Raw genomic sequence first — 24230 nt, 5'->3', positions numbered from 1 at the left:
TGCAAGTGCGAAGCAAAGCATGGTGGCTTAAACTAGCATTAAAAATTGCCAGCAACTTTAGGTGAAGTGTACCATGAACATGTGACCTTACAGGAGTAATAATCCAGAAGCGCTCACATATGTTTTCATATATTCCTGAAGGACTTGAAAATTGTCCTCTGGAAAATAAGCATTTGACAATGAGAAATTAACTACTGCTCACAGGAATTCTGTCCAGCAAGACACCTCTTCCACATCTCCACGTGTCCCAACATGGAAGAACTAAGAACAAATTTGCCTTAGTACTCCTAACAAGACTTTCCCTGGATCAGGTGGTCATCCAGATGCAGGTACATATGATTTAGGTGTGTAATTTCAACCATTAAGAATATACTAAGAATTTTATTACCACAAGGACTCTCAAGAATCATTACTGGTAATGATTCAAACCCACTATTTTACTTCTTGAGAGCCAGGCATACTGTAAGTGCTAAAAGACAATAGTCAATTGAGACAAGAAAGGTCTGAATTGAAAGATACACAAGCAGAAATTAAACACTGGGCCTCCTCTTATCTAGGTTATGATGAAGACTAGTCTTTTTTCTTTGAAATGAAAATGTCTGTTGAGGTTCTTTGAAATGAAAATGTCCTCTATTTTTCGAGAACATCTTTGATGCCCTATAAGAGTATATTTTCCCACCAGACTCTTATGAAAAAATTTCCTGAAGTACAGAGAAAGAAGTAGGCACCATACAAACAAAGGGGTTAGGCAACCAAAGGCAATAAGCCAACACATACTGATGAGACAGACTAACCAGGAAAACAGTACAAGGCAGAATTCAAAGATTTGACAAGACTCAGTCTGGTGCAGTCCTTAGTCATACTGTCTGACATTACAGTAAGTAAATAAAGTATTGCTAGAGATGAGAAAACTTGTTACCATTGTATTTTCAGTACTTTTAGCACAGGTTTCCATCTATGTGATGCTTTGGCTTCTGCTCCGGACAAAACAAGTTGCAGTAACAAAGAGGAAAGGCAGCATTGCATGGCTTGCTCTCATCACTAACTTCACAACATCTTTAGTCATCTCTGAGTAGTTCAGAGCTATAGGTAGCAGTTTGTAGTCTATTCTCTGAAGATTTAGGATACTCTGTGATTGTAACTTTGATACTTCATGAACAATTACCATCGTGCTCACAGTAGTAACTGCACCACCCAGGCCTGCAAGACCATCCCAGATATTAAACAGCCTTTCTTAATTGTGTTCTTTAATTTGTCCTTGTTGCCATGAGTGAACTCAGCAATCAAGATCCATATTACCAGAAAATCATCCTTAGTCAACAAGTCCTGGCATTTATCCTTTCTGAATCACAGTAACGTGGAAGAGTATAATTTCCACAAGAAGTCCAGTGACTTAACATATGGTTCCATTTACTTGTTTTGAATATTGAAGCAATAGTTAAGAGGCCAGAGCCAAAGCAGACTGATAAAGTTTACAAAGAGCATCTTCAGTACAGTCTGCAGATCACTAATGTTGGCCATCAACCAGATCTTTCATCAGGTTTAATGCTCTTTGGTTAGTAGGTAACACCAGATGCTGAAACAGAAGTATCATTAGAGACTTTCCTGATACAACTTGAGTTTCTCATTCCAGTCTCAATCTGCACAAAGAGTCATGGGGTGTTAACTCAGTCACTGGTGGCACCATATAAAAATGATTTCTTAGGGCAGGGAAGAAAAAAACAGATGATGCACCTAAACCCCTCTTATGCTTGTTTGTGATTTGATGTAGCAGCTTTTCTAGCAGAGTTGGAAGTGATGGAAACCATCTTCTTGAGGTCAGGTGAAGCCAGTTTACCTTCCACAGTTTAAGTATCATTCTGTATGTGCATTAAAAGCTGATAGGCTATTTTCACAGAATCCAATGTCAGTCTTACTGAAAGCCATCAAGCCTGTAGAAGTACACATATCCTAGTGGAAACAGATCCCAAAGGATACGTATGATTATCAGTTTCATGAATAACTGTTGTATATCAGTAGCATCAAGAAGAATGGGGGGTTTTTTCTGGAACCAGGGCCAACTCAGGTGCTTTTGCTGTTTAAACAAGGATTTGTACCAAAAACAGACACCACAGAAACAGATCGACCGATGTACGACCAACACAATGGTATCTGACACTGAGTCAGCTCTTCCTCCTGTTCCACCCTATTCCAAATTATTATGCTTTACTAGAAAGATAAAAAACACCTGATTCAAAGCAATACAAAAAGCAGCTTGATTAAGATTTTTAAAATGCTACCATATCCTTCAGCCCTCATGCTGGATTCTTCAGTTCTGTCTCATCATCACAAGGTACTATAAAGAGAGATGCCTTTCAGAAGGAGCAATCACCACAGTGAAAACACTGAAACTTGCAGCTTTAAAATTTTGTTAGTGTGGACATCCTTTACTGTACCAAAACCAGAGGTTAGTTCTAAGTAGGCAAAACAGAGGATCAAATGAATTCTGAAGGAATACAGACTGAAGTTAAAAAAAAATTTACGGATTAAATGCTGGCCAAGTTACAACTCTGCCATAAATTATCAGATAAAACTACAGAACGGCTGCCCTGGAAGCAAGTAATAAACATTTCTATAGAGATGAAATTCTGTCTTGCATGCATGAAACAGAAGCCACAACCTCACATGTTCAAAAGGTGAATTTCTTCCCCTTCCCCCTCCTCCATTGCTACGGATCATTACAATGAAAACTGGCTTAGATGAAACAAACTCACAGGATCTCAGAAGGCAACCTTCCTAGACTCCAAACACAGACAGAGAAAAGACAAAGCCTCGACAGAAGGGGATTCCAAGCATAAGTCTAATATACGTGCTCTGAATTACTCTCTACAGGAGCCTTGCTTGACTAGAACATCTGTGCTAAGTGCCCACTCAAACCATATGAACCTCTGTGGTCTGGTGTAAGCAAGCTATTCAATTACAGAAGTTCCCCTACGCACCAGATGTTAAGAGAGACAAATTTACTTATAGTTGCAAGATTACCTAGTGTTCTGAATTTCTTTAAAATTGTCAGAAATATATTGTTCTATTGGCAGACAGCTAATGTAAGTCAAACTGGTACTACTGTGAAATCAATCTTAAGTAAAACTGTCCCTTTGCCCATCAAGGCAGCTTGAGGTCACAAATCGTTTCATCTTGCATTGCTCACCTTAATAATCATTGAATCAGTTAAAAGTCAATGGTCAACATCACTGTCAAACACCAAATCCCTACTACAAAGGAGGACCTCATTTCCAGATATTACACAGCTGTGTTTTCATTACTCATGCATCTACCAGAAAGACATAAGAGCAGATAAACAAATACACCAAGACACGGTAAAGATTGGGGTATAAAGCTGTATAATCTTTGAGGGGTATAGAGCTGTATAGATTGATCTACTTGTACCTATATTTTAATAAACTGTAAGAGGACTGTATAAGCCACATCCAATATGTCAGTATCATTCCTGCTTCTCAGCCATTGCAGTAAGAATTTTAAAACTGCTGAGCAAATTTTGTTTTGGCAATCTTCTCAACTTTATTACAGCATTCCAATGCAAATAACTGCACTGTTGATATATTTTTCACTCTGCTTAACCCAACTGATTTGTATTACATGTTTTTCATCTTCCCAATTATGCTAGAAGCACAAACAGTCTGAATTTCTTTCCTTCTGACAAAATATACACCTTTTTACCCCTTTTCTCTAATTTTCATCCATTCTCCTTCTAAATGCACTCCTCTATCCTACATAAGCAGATAAATCATCTGCACTGCATCTTTCAATCCAATCACTAAAAGAAACATAATAAAGCTTTACTTAGGTTTCAAGATGTTAATTTCACAAAACCTCAGTCATACACCAATTTTTAATCCAGTACCATACTACCTCCAGTATGCATAAAAAGATAGTTTAAAGTGGTAGATTTATTCCACCAAAGGAAATTTGTTACTAGTGAAATTAATAAAAAAATTTTGGCAACCAAATTTACAGCTGCTGTTTTAATTCTCACATTAGGTCTGCTCACACACATTACACCAGCAGAGCCAGAAAACGTATTATAACCTTCTTCCACAAACTTCCCCTGGAAGGCAGTAACACTGTCAGATTTCTGTTTAATTCTTTTGGAAGGTTATTTTAGTTTTTGGCTATACTTTTGGGCAGTTAGGGCAGTGTTCTTAGTGTCCAGTAAGCCAAAGCAGTGGGAAAGAGCAAGTACGGCAAAATAAACACTTTAACCCGTGCTGATCCAGTTGCCAGTAACATCAAAGTCCTGGTAAAAAATGGCTTCTCAACTGTCAAAATTAAGTGTCAAGGCAGCAAGACATGGTAATATAATTGCCTTTTCCTGGTTTCTGAGCCTAACAAAAGGATTAGGTTAATCTGCATAGTGTAGTGCTGAACAGAATACTCCTTTGCTTTGCTTTTGTGCTAAAAGCTGACTCATCACTTCAGAAGCAGAACAACATTCAGGGAGGAACTACTACAGTGTGATCTTCCACAGCAAAATAGCCCCTTTTTAATATATGAAGGTAGAGGAAAGGGGTCCCTGTCTACTGCACAAAGTAGTATGAGCAGCTCGGCGTACCAAAAGCTGGCTTCAGCTTTTTCAACTACTCTGGTGTTGTATTCCCAATTTATTTAGCACACAGAACACCAAGAAAATAAAGAAGTTCCTGTCTTAAAAGGCAACAGTTGGTAACAAGAGAATACCAAGGAAAGCAGGAATACCTTGCAATACCACAATAGTTAACCATCAACATGCCCATTGCCCCTTGCATTTCACGACAAGAGCAGTATCAGCAACTTCATGCTCCATTTCCCAATCCAGACAGTGTGTGTGTTGTATAAGGAACACGAAAAAAATTACAAAAAATCCAAGACAGTCTCTTGCATGGGCCAGCTCACAGTTCACACCAAGTCATTTACCTGTGCGTGATGCTAATCGGTAAACTTGGCACACAAGAACAGAAATCTATTAGCTAATGAACATCAAGCCTGATGGAAATGGTTCCAATCATTAAGTAAAAGGAGAAATAAAAAAGATAACGATGAAAAGACTTGATAATGTAAACTTGAGAAGGCCTGAAACCTCCAAAGGTGGTGGATATACCTGAATACCTGTAAGTGTCAGTGCACCTCAGTAGTTCTGTTTCAGTCTTCACCACCATTAGCACTGCTGTGGGTCAAATACTTTGCCATCCAAGATTCTAGGAATGTGGAAAGCAGTCATATCAAGATATACGGAAAATCTCCAAGCAAAAGGATTTAGCCTGCTGTGGTGGTTTGGGCTAGGCCTTCCTTGGTGACCAGTTTGTAACCAAGGAAGGGTCCAGATTTACCCAGTATTCCCTACGATTTTTACGTGAGCCAGACTATAAGAAGAAAGGAGGAGAGGCCTTCGCTCTCTCTTTCCTTCCGGAGGCTTGGAGGTGCAGGTTCCCTGCTGTTGAGTCTGCCGTGCTGGGGAGCGAGGCCTGGTAAGGCCTTGTCGACCTTGGGAGGCGGAGGCTGCCGGCGATCGTCCCGGAGTGACTCTCCGTTGTCCCAAGGAGAGTGGTGGGATATTTTCTTTGCTAATTCTTTAGTTACTAGATCTCGGGCTACTGATTTGGATATATATATATATTTTATTTTGGTTTTGTTCCCTTTCCCTTCCCCCTTCCCCTTCCCTTGTGAAATTGTATATATTTTAATTGTATATAATTGTAATATAAGTGTAAATATATTTATATATATATCACTTTAGCTGTCTCTCTCTCGTTTCGGGTTTTCTTGGTTGTTTTTCCTCCCTCTTCTCCCTGAGGTTTGGGGTGGGGACTTCTTGTGGTGAGGTTTGGAGACTTGGCAGGGAGCCAGCTTCAAACCATATCACCTGCAAACACATCCCACTCACATTCATGCCCAAGAGCCACTACCCACTACTTTGTGCTGTGCTTGTCTCCTTAGGGCCACATCAGCTGCTTACACAGTTCAAGAGGCAGATGGCAGCAACAATGAAGGGTGGGTGAGAGTGACAAGAGGAAGGACTATAAATAGGATAAATACGTTGTCTTTGTTATTTTACTTGCTGTAGAAGCATTCAACTCTAATATTTAAATCATAAAGTGGTCATCCAACTAGCTGCTCGGATTCAGTGAAGTTTCTTCCCCACTCTCCCTTATTTTTATCTGGGCTCTCAACCAGGTTTCTGCTTTACTTTCAATGCTTCACCATATCTATTCTCATTTTGTTAAGATTGAAGAGAAGTGAGAATACCACTACTTATGACCTCAAAGGCTGAAAAATGACAAGGGAACTCAAACTCATACGAAATTACACCACTCTACCCAACTTATCTTTTCCAGAATAATACCACACTTTTTTGCCACAGTTGGGTGTTTTTGCAGATCACTCCAGAGCAACTCAAGCACCAATAGATACAACAGCTTAGTACAAGATTTGTTTTCCCACAGGCCTTTGCTCATCTGCTACTGTATGATCACTGTTTTCAAAATCAGCAAGGTCAACTAGAAGCTACAAAGAGGGGAACTAAGGCTTTCCCTGTCATAGCTGGAACGTGAAAGACCATTGCTGGAGTTGAGTACTCATTGTGAGTGGAAATATTGGACACACTTTATTTCTTCCTCTATCCTAAAACCAGAACAGTTTACTGTGGCTTTACTTACCAAAATGTAAAATACCAAAAGCTGTCAGGTAGAATAAGCATCAGCCCATCTACTTCCTCCATTTAGACTATTCAAGTACTAAAAAGAGGTATATTAGATACTAAGTCCATCAAATCTCAGGTGCAAGAACTTTCCAGAAAAAAAAGAACAAAGTAAAACCTTTAGGAAAACCAATGCTTTTTCATTCCAAAACCCTTAAATGCAAAACATGAGCAGGGTTTCAATTCTAAATAATACAAGTCTTTTCCACGGTATGATTTAAGAGCAATCCAGACCCATATGGAGAAGTACTACCATTAAACTTCTCTCTGCCAGCAATACAGCAGAAGTCTCAAGTGCAAGAGTTGAAGGAAACAGAAAACACTTCCATTTCCAAACTATTAAAAATTTATTAAAAAATTGCTTTACACAAGTTTCCCAGAAAGCTAAAGGCTTCCTGAAGTCCAAGGTTTGCCAGAGAGGATAAAAGATTGATTAATATCCCAGGATCCAGACTCACCCACCCATGGCAGAATGTGTCCAAAACTGAGCCAATCTGTCACAAGAAACCTTGTCTTAAACAAAGAATCTCCTCACTCAACCCTGTATGTTTTCTAAGGGTTTGTTTTTCAGACCACAGAATAAAGTTGTCCAAGCCAGGAGAGCTCTGAAGGCTCTTTATGAGAACTTCTACTCCTAGCCAGAGGCTCCTTGAACACTAAAACATTAATACTACACTTCAATTTTAATGTGTTCCCTGATATACATTCTGGAATTTCACAATTGGGACAGCCAATTTTAGCCTACAAAATATTTTGCACTCATCTCCCCACCATCTATGTATAATTTTCACTTTGTACAAATCCCTTTCACTGCCTTCTATTTCCACTCCAAACACTTTTCAACTACTGTAAAATTCATGAAAATGTGGATTAATTTTTTTAAATGAAGACTAATTCAGAAAAATCAGTTAAGCATATTTTACCTCTTGCATGGGTCAATTACTACTTTTTCTACTTGCTTTTATCTGAAAAGTAAACTAAAAGTTCCACTGTACTCTGAACAAATGCAATGCATTCTGAAATCTTCAGGGTTCTTATTTAGAAGGTACTATAGTAATACAAGTATTAACCATTGTCCTCTAGCTTTTGAACAGTCCTTATTTAAAGGAGACAAGTACTCATAGATGAAATAAAAACATTCTTGCACAGAATATGGTTTCACTAAACTTAGAATGATTGAAACAATCCTATTTTCCCCTCCCATAAATCAGCAAAACGTCCCAAGATACAATTCAGCTCAGAGGGTGGTGGTGGGAAATACTGGATGCCAGATAGAAAGATAGCCCTAATATGCTGCTATATGCTGCTGCATTGTCTCAGAGAGCCAGAAGACAGCTACTAAGTCTGCAATTTGCCTAACAAGTCAAAAAGCAGCACTATTGCAAAGGGAACAAGAGACTGAGATTGCTAGGCAATCCTTTTTTTTAATTATTAAGTCCTATTGGCAGTACAATGGCATTCTGTCTTGAGGGCAGAACAAAGCATTTGGGAAAGGATTTCAAAAATTCACTCCAAAATCAGATTTCATATTGTAGTGGTTTGCCAAAATCTAATTTGCAATTTTAGCTCTACCTTCCATAGTCAGACGGCACAGTTTCGCTTCACAAGTATCCAGATAATGAGCAATCTGCTCTTGATCCTGCATTCAAAGTACTTAAAGTGATTAACAGATCTGCACATGGAGTGAGTTAGGGCTTTCCACATGTAGCCTTTACCCACCTTCTGTCGGGTACTCTGCTGTTTATTTCAGTACAACTGCATCTTTATTCTAATTTGTTTGTGCTGCAGAAGGCTAAGTGTTGCATAAGATCCTGGAGAGGACAGAATTAAGACTCACTCAAAATTTCACATCTTAGAAGCAAAAGCAAAGAACACAAATATTGTCCTAGTAATATGCAAATATTTTCTCTCTTTTATTACTAACCATTCAGCAACAGTACATTTAAAAAAACATATATACCTTGGAACCAATAGCTTTTTAATTACTAAGTTCATGTGAGGGTTCAGCAAATCCATAAAGCTGGCCAACTGTCTTCTTCTATCAACCTAGAGGAGGTGATGGATGTGACAGCACAGCAGTTCTTGGATTTTAAGCCGTGCAGTACAGTAACCCTAAAGAGCTTCATGCATAATGGGGGAGGGGATAAGAAAGGCCTCCAGAGCCACAATATATTTAGAATCGATCCTTTTACCTAGCCAAGCTGAAAAAAGTCTTATCACCTTAGTGATCTGTACAAAACACTTGGAATGCCCCTGAAGAATGCTCAGGTGAGTTTCTGGGAAAAATAGAGCTGTTCAGCTCTGGTTTCAGATTAAATCCTACCATACTGCTGACATTGGAACAACCTTCTAGCTCAGGCATGGATTATTGTACTCTTCGTAATCAGTTAAATGCCCCAAGGAAAAAATATAATTACACGAGTACTCAACACAGGGCATCACCAAACCACATCAGTCTGAAAGCTTGAAAGAAACCTAGAAGGCAACAACAAAAAAAGGAAGGGACAGAGTAAAATCACATGAATGACACTCATCATTTGCCACTCAAGAGACTGTCTGAAAAGAGATTTAATAATAATGCTGGTTCAGTGGGAGCTGTTTTCAGTCAAACAGAAACATGAAATTCACTATGAAAAAAAAGTAGTGCAGAGCTGTTTTTAGTTTCAGTTAAGATGTCTTTATGAAACAGGAAATAACACCAAGTACTGTTCATTAATGGAATAAGCTGGTACTCCACAATCTACAAGGTAAGGAAGATGTAAAAGCTTCACAGGCAGCAGCGCAATCCACATGATTTGTGTCTTGTGCTTGATTTTTTTTAAAATCAGATTCAATTAAAAAAATTAAGAAAAGATAGAGGTCTATTTCCATTCATCAGAACAAACGTTAAAAGGCTCTTAGATGCACAATCAATGCCAAGCTACAGCTGACAATAGTAAAATTCCGAGTTTCTTAAATACTGCAGACTTTGACCTTAAGATAAGCAGAACAAGTTGCCAGCTGCTGAGAAAGAGGGTGGTCCTGCACTGTAGCACATGGAAGTCCACACAAGACAACAGCTCATGCAGTAGAGCTTTCAGAAAGCTGTTCACTTTTTGATGTGCTACATTTCTGTTAGTTTTTTTGTCCCACCTTACTCTGTAATCAGAGAGTCTGACTACACAATAATCTGATGAAGATTAGGAATATCCCCTAGTTAGTAGATGACCGTAATCATATCAAAACCACACAGTAATGTGACTGATTACATCAAACTAGAAAAAGCAAATCAATAAATCCAGAATTAGGCATATCGAGTTCTATCAAAGTAATGTGATTTTACTTATTTGATACCTGAACAATGCAAAGTCAAAAGCAACTAAAGACTATTCTCTCACATCTTTTCATAGGCCCACAGTCATAGGGGAGAAACAACTAGAAACACAATACTTTTCTGGTAGGTGGACACGGCTGGGTTCACATACATCCCACCACTCTTAAACATACCATCTTTACAGCAATTATTCATACTAGCAATTCTTTATAGTATACCAAGAATCCTCCAGGAATTCCCAATTTAAGCACAGCCATCACTGCAATAAGCAAAATTTTAGGGGCAAGAGTACTTACCTCTTACTAGTCAGCGGAGATACTGGCGCACTGTCATTTGCTATACATCTAAACAATGAGTCTATACGTAAGCAAGGTTGAAGCCTTGCTAGCATTTTAGATGTTTACAGTTGTAATACAAATGGCATTTCTCAAAGGCCAAAGCAAATTCCAGAAGCCTGTTTGATGAAGCATCAAAGAAAGATACTAGGAGCTTGTCTTGTAGCTGTAAAAATCATCCTGAACTTAAGTGGTACAATATTCAAAGCACATACAGGATTTCAGAGATAATGTGGGGAATCCATATGTGCACTAGATAATGTTTGCTGGTTTGGAAGGGTATTTTTATTCCTAATAAAAAATGGTGTTTTTATAAATGCTTGAGCAATATAAGAATGCTTCTAGAAAGCAAAGTGGAAGGGCAGTGTGTGGTAGTAATACAAACAGCTCAAAGAAAGGCTGCCTGTCCTCTGGCTACTTCCTTCCAAAGAGGACCTTAAGTGATGCTGCACCATGCTGCCATTACCACTGTAAATTCCAAGCCTACAGGGTGGGACCCAAACATTTACTATTCTGTGAGCGAGTCCTCTTCTTCCCAATCTTAAGAAACACTGATGAAACCAAACAACACAATTCTAAATCATTATACATTGCAATAGTTTCTCTTAATGAGTGAGGTTCTGTTATTATTTCTTTTTCATATCTGCAAAAAGTTAAGGTCTGAGAAAGACTAAATTTACCTGTCCATTAGCAGTCAGACAATTAAGAAGGAATTAGCAGACATGCCAATCAACTTCAGCACATCTTTTGGCAATCAAAGTCACACCAACATAACAAACTATTCTAGAATCAGAAAGTAAACATGTACTTAAAAGCAGCTACTTAAAACCACATGCTACACTCTGTTTTCTTTCCAACAGCTTAAGACTGCTTGTCCTGTCATAAGGAAATATGCACCATCTTCAAAATGGTATATTACTTAATATTAAGGAAACATCTTGGGTAATGAATCATCACATCAAAGAACAAAACTGTGTTTAACATCTGATGCTTCCAGAGTGAAATTGTTTCAGATATGTTGAAATTCTGAATGGAATTGTTTGATAAGAAAAGCAAGAGTGAAGCTGCTGACAGGAGTCAGTCAAAATTCAAGTAAGTTTACTGATGTGGAACCAATACCAAAAAAACCCAAAAAATGTGGAGCTGAAAAAATTATTCCAGTTTCCCCAGAAATTCCACAACAAGGCTGTTCTCGCTCTTGCTTCTTGGAAATTTCAGAACAACACAGATTTATCCCAGCTCTGTCACAGATGGTCAGACAGTGAATTCATGGGATGCCCAGGTACACCTCCTGCATGTCAGCACGTAGGTCTGTTCATATCTGTTCTATGGTTTCATATGCACAATTTGGAAAAACTGCTTAGAGCCAAGACTCTCAGATATTTTTTTCTTAGGAGCAGAAAGAACCCTGCAAAAAAAGAATGCAGTGGCCCAATGACATGAAAAGGATATTAGGTAGGTTTTCAACAGTAATAGACAATTTCATTTCTTAAAAACAAGAGGTACTCTTTCCATACTTGTCATTGAAGATAACAGATTTCCATCTGTAAAACTGCCTGTTTACTACATGATGTCAGCAGCAGGATACCAAAATGTTCTTGTGGACATGAAACTTATTTCATAAAGACTTTCTATTTTTGACAAGCAATTAATAGTGAAGACATCAATTCATATTCAACTAAACCAAACCATTTACAGGAGATATATTTTAATTTTGGAGCTCTCAGAAATCTACTAAAACATGTAACATAGCAACATGAAAGCATCTGTCAAACCTCTCAGAGGAAAACAGCTGCACTAATTTACAAAAGCTAAAGAAGAAAAAACCCAACAAAGTGCCAAAGTACAATATACATATTGTCATCCTACTTCTGTAAATTCCCAGTATCTCAACGTCTTAGAAATTAGCAACACTTTCAGGCATAATTTCCATTTTCTGAACTGATGGTACATGAAATTAATTTTTTTCATTATTTTCAATAAAAACTTGTGGTATTAATGGCATGAATTTCCTCATCATATTACCACACACAAAAAGTTATAGTTACTCAAAAATTTTTTTTAACCATGATGCAATTGATCAGGATATCAGCACAAAGGATGATATTCTGGGGAGACAGAGAAATAAGCGAGTAACCAGAACTAGAAGTTATGCACCATTAGCAATATCTTATAGCCTGTCTATAGAAACAGATAATTGCCTAAGGGCAGAACCTCAAAAGTCATCTTTCATCATCCTTAGCAGTATATCCAGGCTGCTTGAAAGGCTTGATTTCTACTGCACACATTTTTTAAAACTCAAAGAAATAAAAAAAGTTTACCGATTTTTGCTCCCTGAAAATTCATCTCCCAGATGTTGCCTTCGCTACCACCACCCCCCCAAAAAAAAAAAATTAAAAAAAAAAAAAAATCACATTTTTATCACTTTACTCTTTCAGGGCAAGGGACTTCCAAACTAAGGCCAGATCGATTATTCACCCAGTGAAAAGCATTCAGACGTCATTGAAATAGTTTCACTACACTTTACATAAAGCATTACTCATACTCATTTAATTGCACTGGCAAAGGAAATCCATTCTGATAGAAGGTACAACACTGGAGAATTAGTCAGCAAATTACACTGAAGTACCAGAAGCAGCAATAATAACAGTGTTCTCTGGAAGAGCTCTCTCTACAACACTGCCAGACAGAAAAAAAGGTGTACATCAAGTACTTTTCCTTCTCTGAACAAAGACTGACAGAAGAGTGCCAACTACGATTGGATTGGGATGTGAACACTGAAACAAGGAATGAGATAACAAATCCAATGTTACCAACATGTAACACTGAAGTCCTGCTGCCCTTGAGCTGGATTTGAACTAGTTGTGTCTAAAATCTGTCCGTACTTTGAAAAAACCCCACAAACCAAAAATCTCCAAGGAATATTGTAAGTTCTAGGAACAACTATCCATGTGAAAGTCAGCTCTACCGGCATCTTTATGAACAGAAAAAGGCTTAACTACATTAAATACGCAAAGCTATAGGAGGGTTTGGAATTCTTCAGAAAGCTAGAGCTTGGAAGAGCAGGATATCACAAGCTTACCTTAGTGGTCCAGAAGTAGGAGCGGTGAAGACTTCAAAGAATTAGAAGGGAAGAACTACTGACTTGGCTGATTCAGAATTGTTGGGGTTTATTTTGAGCTCTGTCCTTACCTCTTTCTTTGACCTTGGCCATGCCACTTTGCTGCTTATCTTCTGTGCCACTTTGTGGAACACAACCATAGTGACTTTTAAAAAGCACTTTGCTAACTGGCATGGACATTCTCAGCAAAATGTTTCAATGTAGTGTAAATAACAAACATGTTTTGCTGAGACAGTCAAAAAAAAGGAGCAAATACGCTTTTGCTAGTGCTCTGCAGTATTAGTTAACTGGCATTAGTCCTATAGCAACACTGGCATATCTAACATTGACAGACAAACAGAAACAAACAGAACTAGCTTCGTTATTTACAGTACTTCACTAAAACCAACAGAACTGTCCTTTTTCGTCCTAAGCATTATATGCCAAGTACCTTCCTCTGGCCAGAAATGAGACTTGAATCACAGGTAAGAGATAAAAGGAAGGGAAACTGTTAAGTGCTGTGCTAAACACAGTGATGTTGACTTCACTGGGCATTTTCAGTTGCTTTTTTTCTATAGCTCAGCATTTAGATTATTTAGGTGCCTTCACACTGGGAAAAACCTACTACCAATTCTGTAACATATGCTCAATGGCTCACCAACACGCAGCGAAAGGAGGAGAGGTTGGCAATATCACCAGATGAAGACCAGTGAGGACTCTGTCAGATTAATAAGATTAAATTTCATATGGAATAAATTGAATCCCTTATATCAAATACCAAAATAAAACAAATACTTATCTCCTCACACAGCAGAACGAAACAGCTTTCCTAAATTATCTTCCTTCCCTTGTGTAGTTTATATGACTGCTGGTAATGCCACTGGAACACTTGCCTACCAGACTCACTGCCAACTGAACTGACACTCAACAAAATAATTTCAGGGACTCTAAAAATAAATCACAGGTGTGCAATTTATTTTGTAAAGACCATTATGTACTAATTTCCTGCTAGCATCCCCAAAGCAGTGAAAGAGGCAGCCCTCAGAACCTCCAAGATTTACAATAAATCTGCCTCAAACAAACATGGTAGTAAACTCACAGGGCACCTTTCCTACGCTCTAAATGTATTAGCATTAAATGTAAAGTTATGAAAATGAAAAGAAGAAAAAAAATTAAGAAAAAATTTCCTTCTTTTAACCAAAAAAGGTGGACAACTTGGGTCGGCATGCTTTTTGACAAGGAGAATCTCAAGAAATAGACAAATAATTCTGGAATAGTCAAATAATCCCCTTAAGTTCAGTCCCTGTATGAGATGAAGTTACCTCCCAGAGTAATCAAAATCCTACGTTCTTTATTTGCACACCAGAAATGCTGACAACTATTATTTTCGTATGTACTATTTGAGTCCACAAAGCTGTAATAGTTTAAATTAAATAGGATTTTTTTTTTCAAATCCTTATATAATTGGGTAATTTCTCAGACTTGTATTAATGTGCCCACTTGACACATTACTGTTCAAAATGTAATGTGACCTTAAAAGATTCATCATGAAGCACTGTCCTGATGCATTCTCTATCTGCTGAAATACAGGCAGACATCTGAAAACAAGGCATTCTCTGATTTTCTTCTATTCCAGGAGAAAACTTGATTTTGAATAAGGCAACTCTATTCTTTCGCACTCCCCCATGTTGTTCCCTACCTCCCAAACTAACCCATCCTTCAGCTTCAGGTGCATAGTGTACGTCCCAGCTGGTGCAAGATGAGTGTATGAGAATCACTATTATTCAACATAGGCAGTACCAACCAGTAGATCAATACAGCTGATGCTCCCATGAAAGCTCTACAGTTCTTATAGATGTTTAGTACGTAGTAAGAAATGTGTCTGCAAGAATCATTTCCAAGTTCTTGCAAGCAGAAGCTGTTCCCTCACCAGAGACACATTACTGCCTATCAGTAGGTGGGTGGTAATTTGCACAAAGGAAATGCTACATCCGTGTAATTCTGCAGGCACAAAGCTAAGGAGAAAACCTGTTCTTGATTACCCACAGTAATTGAGAAAACCAAGTACATCAGAAAAATAAGAGAAAACGCAAGCTATATATAAGTCAGGATGCAATAACATACTTAGTCCAGTAATCTTTACGAAACTAGTAAAAAGCTTTCCACAGAACACAGAACAGAGAAATTCCCAAGATGCTTATTACATATAATGGAAAAGGGATTTCAGCAATGCAGTGACAGAATAATCAAGAAAGACATGACTTGGGCCTACAGTCCCCAATCCCCGTAAAAAAGCTCCACCATTGTCACAATCTAATATTTATGATACTTGCTCTATAGATTCACTCTAAAAAGAACATATATTTTTTAAAACATCCCTTCCACCACACAGCCCAGAATGAGGAACTCCATATTGTTTAATAAAATAAACAGCTGTTGTAACGTCTCAAGCCCATACCCAAGGTTACTAATTCATCTTATTCCAAGAGAGAAACAAACCAATCAATTTTCCTTAAAATATCTCAAGTCCTTCCCTCCAGTATCAGCTCCTACATTTGTTTACCTTCCCAAATGTAATGCTGCTTGCTCCAGACTTAGCTGGGATAGAATTTTCCCTATACCCATTATTTCTGTACTAGATTTGATGCTATCTTTGGTCAAGACCACCTTTCCCCTACAAACATAGGACATCTCTGAATCCTCCCACAGGCATTCCCACTCATTCTTCCTCTTTCTTTACTATTGCTTCCTCTCAAATGAGGGAAATTATAGTAATACATGTAGCAAACCCCTCAACTTCTCACTAACAATTTACAGTGCAGCACAACTATGCTCTGCTGATTCACTGTGACAAGAGACATTTACTCTTGCTGCTGACAGCACAGATGTTTTCCAGCATCCATATCTGTTTGGTTGGCAACATTGTGCACTGGTGTCCCTCTAGTTGGGCTGGTTCTCTTGTTGATATGTTTACCTTTAACAGGTAGCAGCCTCTGCTCCAAATAAAACAGTAAAATACCATTAGCTAGCAGTTTTTCATCTTAGAAATAACTTTCATTCTAAACCTCAAAAATGTTCAGCTAGCACTAAGCAATAAAGTCTTAATGGCCTGTGAGCAAAATAAGCAAATAAATATTTTCTTTGGTAAGGAGGAAAGGCGCGACACTTAAAGATAATTACTTCTTATTCACAGATGCAGCCAGTAATCCACTAACTGAGCAAATCATTCCTTAATTTTACAGCATTTATCAACATGCCCATATATACTGCCATCTATAAGGGGAGGGTTTAGATATTAGGGCATCTTTATAGACATTAAGATTGTCTTACTCTAATAAAAAAGGAAACTTTAATAGTATAAGAATAACATTGTAGAAACTAATTTGAAAGCTCTCATAGTTCCTATCTGCAAACTCACTAACAAGAACTAATACTTTTTTTACACCTTCACAACAAACCATTTAAATTCATTGGCACAACATTTGAGGAAAAAAAACATAGGAAGATTCTGCAAGGCCTGGAAATTTACAGCATTTTAATAGTTAATGCTAGCTCATTTGAATCTATTTAAGATACTAAAATTCCCATCTGTCAGATCTCTTTGCTAATGTCACTGCCCTCAAAGCAAAAGGGAACATATGCCTGCATCCCAGCCACCCAGTTCACAGTGCTCCTTTTTAACTCAAGCCATAAATGAAAAGTTCATACTAACACACCAACCTAAACCACCACAGCTAACATGCAACTATGTGTTTGCTCTTGCCATCTAGACATAGCCAAGCAGAGAAAAAGGCTAATCAGATGCATAAGGCATCAGGAAAGGAAATTATGACCTTTAAACTACTGCAATAATTTGCTCCCACACTCATAATGTTCTATGTGTGTGTTTGAATTCAAGGCAATTTTAAGTTTGTGAAAAGAGACACACTATCAGAGCAATACCCAACTGGCAGACAGTCATGCTGCTGGTAACATAGAGTAGCTAAAATCACCACGATTTCCACAATCCTAACTGCCAAAGTTCAATCCCCATGTTCTATAATGGGTCAGCTGCATCCCATGTAAAGCATCACAAACATCAGCTGAAATCCTGGATGTAGAAGGACATTTTATTTACCCAAGTTAATGTTTCTGTCAACACCAGCTCTATGATGGATAAAGAGAAGATCCAATTCAGCTGGGATGGGTTAAATCTCCCATAAGGAAAACAGGCTTGCATCTCACCTATACAGCAAAATCTAGCAAGTAAATGAAAGTTTGGGAGCATTTATCTTAACAAAGGAGTATTTACCCTTCCAAAAAGTGGAAGGAGAATATACATTTTAAGTTCAGTAAGACTTTCCAACATACAGAAGTCTGCTGAAATGCCAATAAAACAGACACTATTTATGTATGTATGTTAACTACTAGAGAAGCACGCTTCACTTACAATTGCTTTTGTATCCAATCAGTTAAGTTGCTTCTACAGAATGAAAGCATTTACAGGTTTCCTGCAGTCTGTAGCACCATACTGTATAAAAATAAACCCCTCTGGGATTAAATTAGAGGATACAGTGGTTCACAAGAAAGGATCGCTAAGTTAACATTACTCCCCTTTTTTCTTTGTATGATTTCTTCTCAAAAGCATATCCCAGCACCCTGACTGTTCACTGTGTAACACTTACTGTTGCTGGACTTCAGGTCACGGTGAATTATGGGAACAATCGCTTCCTCGTGCAGGTAGTTCATTCCCCTCGCAATCTGTACTGCCCAGTTCACTAGTATGTCAGGAGGTATCCTTTTACCAGACAACACTCTATTTAGCGATCCTCCACGGGCAAACTCCATGATCAAGCAAAGATTAGGTTCCTTTAAACACACGCCCCTGAGGGCAATGATGTTGGGGTGTTTTAACATCGCAAAGAGCTTGGCCTCTTGGCGGACATTCTCAATGGTCTGGCTGATGTCCTCATCAGGGTCATAGCGAGCTGCCTTGACAGCAACCTCATCTCCTATCCACACAGCTCGATACACTTTTCCGAAGCCCCCTATGCCAATGATTTCCTCCAGAACAAGCTCTGAGAAGTCGATCTCCAGGACTAGGGAAAGAGGAAAAAAAAAGATGTAAACATTTAGCAACTATGCAGCTTGTACATCAACTGAAGGTCCATGTTGCCCAACCTCACCCTTACCCTTGGAGGAAGGGCCAATTTTCATGCCAAAACAATATAAACAAAAGCAGTAGTCCCTTCCAACAATCTTTTAGTGCCAAACAGTGTGGTAAAATAGATCTTGCAGTATCATAAAACCCGTATGAAGGTTTTATGTCCTCTTACCACACTTAAAACTCTTATAACACTGATGCCCCTTCCCACCACTTACAGATAAACCCGCCTTGACAGCACAAGATTTCAAAAAAGAAAAACACACAAACTAATCTTTGCTGTGTTCACAACACAGTGCTTAATGTGAGATATCTAAAACTCAACATAAAATGTATCTGCTTCTGCATTTGTTCTTTATTTGAATTGCCACAACAATCATTTAGTCCTTCCCAAATCAAGCTTGTTCTTGTATAGAGTTCTTCCAGATCTCTATAGGCTCTGCAGATTCATTCCCCACAAGAGATCTGTTAACCAATTCTGACGCTTCTGACAATAGTGTGACAGACAGATGGATCAGACCACACACTGAGTATGCAGTGCTAGCAATAAGAAAAATATTTTTTGATTGCTGCATACTGCATTCTTATTACAGAAACTTCCCATTCCCATGCACTCACAGCTACACTTTACAGGCTGACACAGTAACCGGTGGATACTTGGCATTGTATAGGAAAAACCTACACATGCAGATATCTTAATTCAACATGTAAATTGCATCTGGAACAAAAGCAGTGAGAAAATGCATCCTGTACAAATGCACACTAAACACAGCTTATACTCATGGGTGGCCAAAAGAACCCATCCAATACTGATTAATGTAGAATGAAAACCCCACATACTGACCAATGAAAACATGCTGACACAGCTGAATTTACAGCAGTGGTAGGCCATTGGAGAGATACCATTGATCCTATTCTGTCTGATATTTGGCTGATTACCAAGATTTAAGCAGAAAGTCATCAAGATTTTTAATACTTTCCTGCATTTGAAATGCCAAATCTGACATGGTTCCCCTGTTTTGTTTAGTTGAAAGGAAATTAAGCCTGTAAGGGAGCAAGTTAGATCACATTAAACTATTTTCCTTATTCCAATCAAATGTCTTTCCTAAGAATACAAGACTTTGTCACAAAGCTGCATGGAATTAGTACAAACTCTTCTCTCCACAGCTGTAGGTTTTTTTCTATTTTTGCCTGAGCTCTGTCTTCCCTGAACATGATTTTTCAAAGTCTATCTTACTATTGTAAGTCAGTCAAATCTATAAACTAGTTTAATAAGGATACCTGTGATCCTTTTCCTAGTGTTCCATGAACAAAAGATTAATGGGAAACAAGACAGAGAACTGGCCAGGAAAGTCTTCCAAAAGGAGGAAAGGTCCCTTCCAGTCCAGAACACAAAAATAATTTCTTTTTCTGCTACTCTGAGTAACACTGACCTTCAAGGATTTGCAAAACAAAGAAGATTTCACTCCTGCCAGCCTTGGTGCTCATGAGATAGAGATTACCAGAAAATATGAAGAAGAACATTCTGACCTGAAACACTGAAATTTTAGAACAAGGCTGTAATGACAATAACTCCACATATGAGACTGAGAATGTCACTGAGACTACACAAAAGGAGCTGCTCTTGTATTTTTCACTAATATAAGAGCTAAAGAAATCAGATGTTGAGTCCTATCTCTTCAGTCAGTAGAATTTCAGCACTGTTATAATCCTCAGTTAACCGGCTCCTAGGGACAAGCTCAGTTAAAAGACTGAGTGAACAAACACGTAAGCCACAGCACCGGGCGACTGCCCGCCCCGCAACCTCCGGGGACACAGCATTCCGGGGCTGTTCCCAGTCTGTGTTCTTCTCGGGCATTTCACGCACTGAGAGGGCATGAACGAGGCGGCGAGAGAGCCGTCTCCTGCAGGTGCTGAAGGGACAGCTCCGGCGGCAGCGGTGCCGGAGGGGCGGAGGGACGGGACGGGACACGGGACGGCCCCGCGGGCAGAGCCCCGCCCCGACCCCCCGCCCCGCGGCCGTGCAGGGGAGAAGCGCGGCAGGAAGGTGTCAGGCAGGAGAACGAGGTGGGCAAAGCAAACCGAAGGGATGGAAAGTACAAGTCTTTGTGTGCCGTCACCCATTTTCCGTCAGAAAAAGCACATCCCTGCTGGATGCACAAGTTAACAGGGCTACGATGTAAAACAGAGAGACTTCGGCTTCCGGATAAAATTTCATGTGACATTGAATGTTATTTAGACCTTACCTTTAACTTTGAAAATGTATGTTTCTGTAAGGCAGACTGGCCAGCTCACCCTCATGGGAAGCTTCATCAGAAAAATCCCTCATTTAAAAAAAATATTTCGAGGGGCTTTTTTAAAGCTATTTTGTGCTGAATTAGCTTCTTTGTTTTCACAGACTGAGTTATACCGCTACATTAGGGCACTAAAAACACTAATCCCACCTCTAAACTCCAGTATAATTTGGCAGATGTGTTGTACTGGACTGTACAGGCAATGGGAATGTTTAAGGGGCATTTTTGCCTCAGAATTTAAGAAATGAAGCATTATCATTCCTCTAGGGACTGATAAGGAATTACAGGGCCTGTACACCATGAACTAGTGGCCATGCTGACAACTGCAAAGCAGGTGCTTTTTAATCAGCACTTACTATACCATATGATGAAGCTATTTAATTAATTTTGAAGTGTGTTAAGAGCCCACACTGCAGATGAGGGTCCTTCAAGTTGGTCCACTTCTGACAGCCTCTACAGGCTACTTTTATCATTCACGGTACCATCTCTGAAGCAAGACTCAGGCACACTAATGGGATGGCTAAAATTACCAGCTATACTAGTACACCTCTCACTGAAAGCAGAATCTAAAGGACTTATACTCCTAGCCCATCATTAAACACAAAGATAAACTTTAAGAAAGCAAGTAAAAACAGTTTCTGTGCAGAGGTGTGTGTCTGGAATGACACTTTGCATCACTCCTGCAAAGCGTTAACAGTTCACTGTCCAGTAAGAATAGACTGTTATTCCCAACAGCTAGCAAACTAACATCACCAGCTCTAAAAGGTGGTATCATTCCTTGCAAAGGATTTCTAACATTAAACTTGAAAATCCAATTCAACAGCAGCCAACTTTAACAAGACTGTCCAAATGGCATTGTTTCTTTTAAGAAAGAAATGTACTCCTTAGGCATTATACACATCTATTGGAGGGCAGTAAGTTCTCCTCTGTCATGAACAGATGATGATCATCATAAAGGCTAATAACTTGACAGAAGAGAAGTAGTGTAGCCCTGTCGTGGCATGAAAGACAAGGGTAAAGGGGAAAGATATAACTCCACATCTGCTCCTGAACTATCAAACCATAGAAAACGCAGCAAGACAGGAGAATCCACAGCTATAAACCCTGCACCTGAACGTTCAAAATAGGATGGGAGTTGAGGGTTCAAAGAGTTCTGCAGAAATGGTTCTCCTAACTATCTCAAAGGCAAAACCTAATAAGATTCATTCACAGTGTTTTCTGCAAGTGGGGGAAAAAATAATTTATCTATACTGTAGCAGCATGAAAGAAAGGACCACCACTACCAACCTAGTCCCTTCACAAGCCCAAGGGCAATGCTAGAAATTACTGAGTTTTACCTAAATACTTTCAAGCAGAACACAAAATAAGAAAAAAAAAAAGCTATTAGTTGTATTCCTTGGAGATACGACCTACATAGGACAAAGCATCTCTTTTACTTTCTAGAAAAGCCTACTAGTCTGAAGATTTTTCTCTGCCCCTCCAAAAAAAAGCATTATCCTTGCCTGAATTGTCAACAGTGATAGATGAACAGGATCCAGAAACAGTCATCCCATGCTGTTTCTCTTTCCACAATTGTATGTAGCGGCTAAAAAAAATTGTAGAGATGAAACGGCCCTATTCTCTGTCTCTAACAAAGGCTTCAAAACTGCCATGAAGTTCACAGAAACAAACCAATCCCTTCATGCCTTCAGCATCACAACTTACTCAAGCAATCCTCAGGCAGGCCTAGCCACCCAAAAGCAGATAGAACTCGTTCACAGGTATTTTAGGACAAAATTTGTACGAGGTCAGAGGAACCTGGTAACACGAGTCACCTTAGGAATTTTTCAGTCAGAAATAATAAGCTTTTGGTTAGGAGGAAGGAAGATACTGAACAAGTATTAGCAGTGAATCGACACTGCTTCCTATCCAGCAACCCTTCCTTAAGGATATTCTTAAAGGGAGAGTCACCAGAAGCCCCAGTGACTCCATCACTGCACAGCCGCCAGGCTTCAGTCGTTTGATGAAAATTTATCAGCCTCTGGAAACACATGACTTAACAATGGGAAACTGCTCTTGGCGCCGGTGAAACGCCAACCGAGCGAGGCTCGGCCTCCCTGGAGCGGCGCGCTAGCCTGGAAGACAGAAGGGCACTGGTGCAGCAGGAATGCGTCCCCGGGTGGGAAAGGGAACGGACCAAGGTCCCGGGGCAGCCCCAGGACGGGAGGGGCCGAGACGCCGCAGCCTCTCCGCTCCCCGCCAAGGGCCATGGCAGGGCCCGTTCGCCCAGCCACCCCGCCGCCGCCCGGGCCCGCGGCCTCCCATGGCCGTTCGCCACCGGGAGGGGCCTTCCCTTCCCCTTCCAAGGCGGCCCCGGCTCCCGCCAGGACCCACCGCAGGGCCTGCCCGGGCCTCCCCCCGCGTCGGCGGCGGTCCCGCCTCCCTCGGGCACCGCGGGAGGGCCGGGCCGCGGCTCCCCCCGCCCCACCTCGGTAGCCCCGCCGGTCCGGTCCCCCCTCCCCCGGTGACCCAGCCCCCTCTGGCCCAGGGGAGGGTCGTGACCGTGCCTCTTCCCCCTCCTCCGGCTCCTTTCGTCCCGGCGGAGGAGCCCCGCCGAGCCCCCCGCCCCGGCCCGGGCCCCCTTACGCTGTATGGCGGGGGGCGGCGGGTATCGGGCGCGCAGCTCCGGGCCGCCTCCCGGCACGCCGCTGCTCACGTAGTTGCTGGGGAAGATGCCGACGCGCTGGTCGATCTTGCCCGTCCACCAGCCCTCGTCGCCGGACACGTGCGAGTCCCGGGACAGCACCTGCACCACGTCCCCCGGCCGCAGGCTCAGCTCGTCCTCGCCGCACGCCTCGTACTCGAAGACGGCGGTCCAGAGCGGCCCGCCGCCCGGCGGCTCCCCGCCGCCCGCGCCCTCCTGGCTGAGCTCGGTGAGGGGCTCCATGGCGAGGCTGCTCCATAGGGGGAGGCGCCCGAGGCAGCCGGGCACTGCGGGGGACGGCGGGGCCGGGACCACCGCCTATTGTTCATGCGGCCCGGCGCCCGCCGGCACCAGGTGCCGCTGCCGGGGGATCCCGGCGCGGGACCGCCTCAGCCCAGCGCGGGCAGGGGCGAGAGGAGGAAGTGTGTGCCGTGGAGGAGCCGCCGCATCCCCCCCATCCGCCGCCTCCTCCGCGCCCGCCTCCGCCTCCCGCCGCCGCGCATCCCGGAGCCACCTGACTCTCTGGCAGCTTCGGCGGCAGCGGTGGAGGGTAGGGCGGCCCCGCCCCCGCGCTGCCATTGGCCGTCGCCGCTGCCCGTCAGCGCCGCCCTCACCTGATTGAGGGCCCGCGC

General features: G+C 40.9%; 1 protein-coding gene across 5 annotated transcripts in view; it reads right to left on the bottom strand.

Moving 5' to 3' along the window:
• MAP3K9 (mitogen-activated protein kinase kinase kinase 9) overlaps positions 1-23944 on the bottom strand; it is a 132968-nt gene extending 109024 nt beyond the window's left edge. For all 5 annotated transcript variants that reach the window (XR_004357477.1, XM_032689892.1, XM_032689890.1 and 2 more), the window contains exons 1-2: positions 23541-23944; positions 18143-18556 (exon numbers count right to left, since the gene is read on the bottom strand). Coding sequence is in view for 4 of the 5 variants with exons in the window: in XM_032689892.1 (XP_032545783.1) it covers positions 18143-18556; positions 23541-23841 (715 nt within the window). In the remaining variant the exon portion in view is untranslated. The remainder of the gene's footprint in view (positions 1-18142; positions 18557-23540) is intronic.
• Positions 23945-24230: the final 286 nt, after the last annotated feature.

Source organism: Chiroxiphia lanceolata, chromosome 6 (genome assembly GCF_009829145.1).
Source record: "Chiroxiphia lanceolata isolate bChiLan1 chromosome 6, bChiLan1.pri, whole genome shotgun sequence".
Classification (NCBI taxonomy): Eukaryota; Metazoa; Chordata; class Aves; order Passeriformes; family Pipridae; genus Chiroxiphia; species Chiroxiphia lanceolata.
The sequence above is the reverse complement of the archived record's forward strand: the minus strand, read 5'-3'. Positions and strand labels throughout refer to the sequence as shown.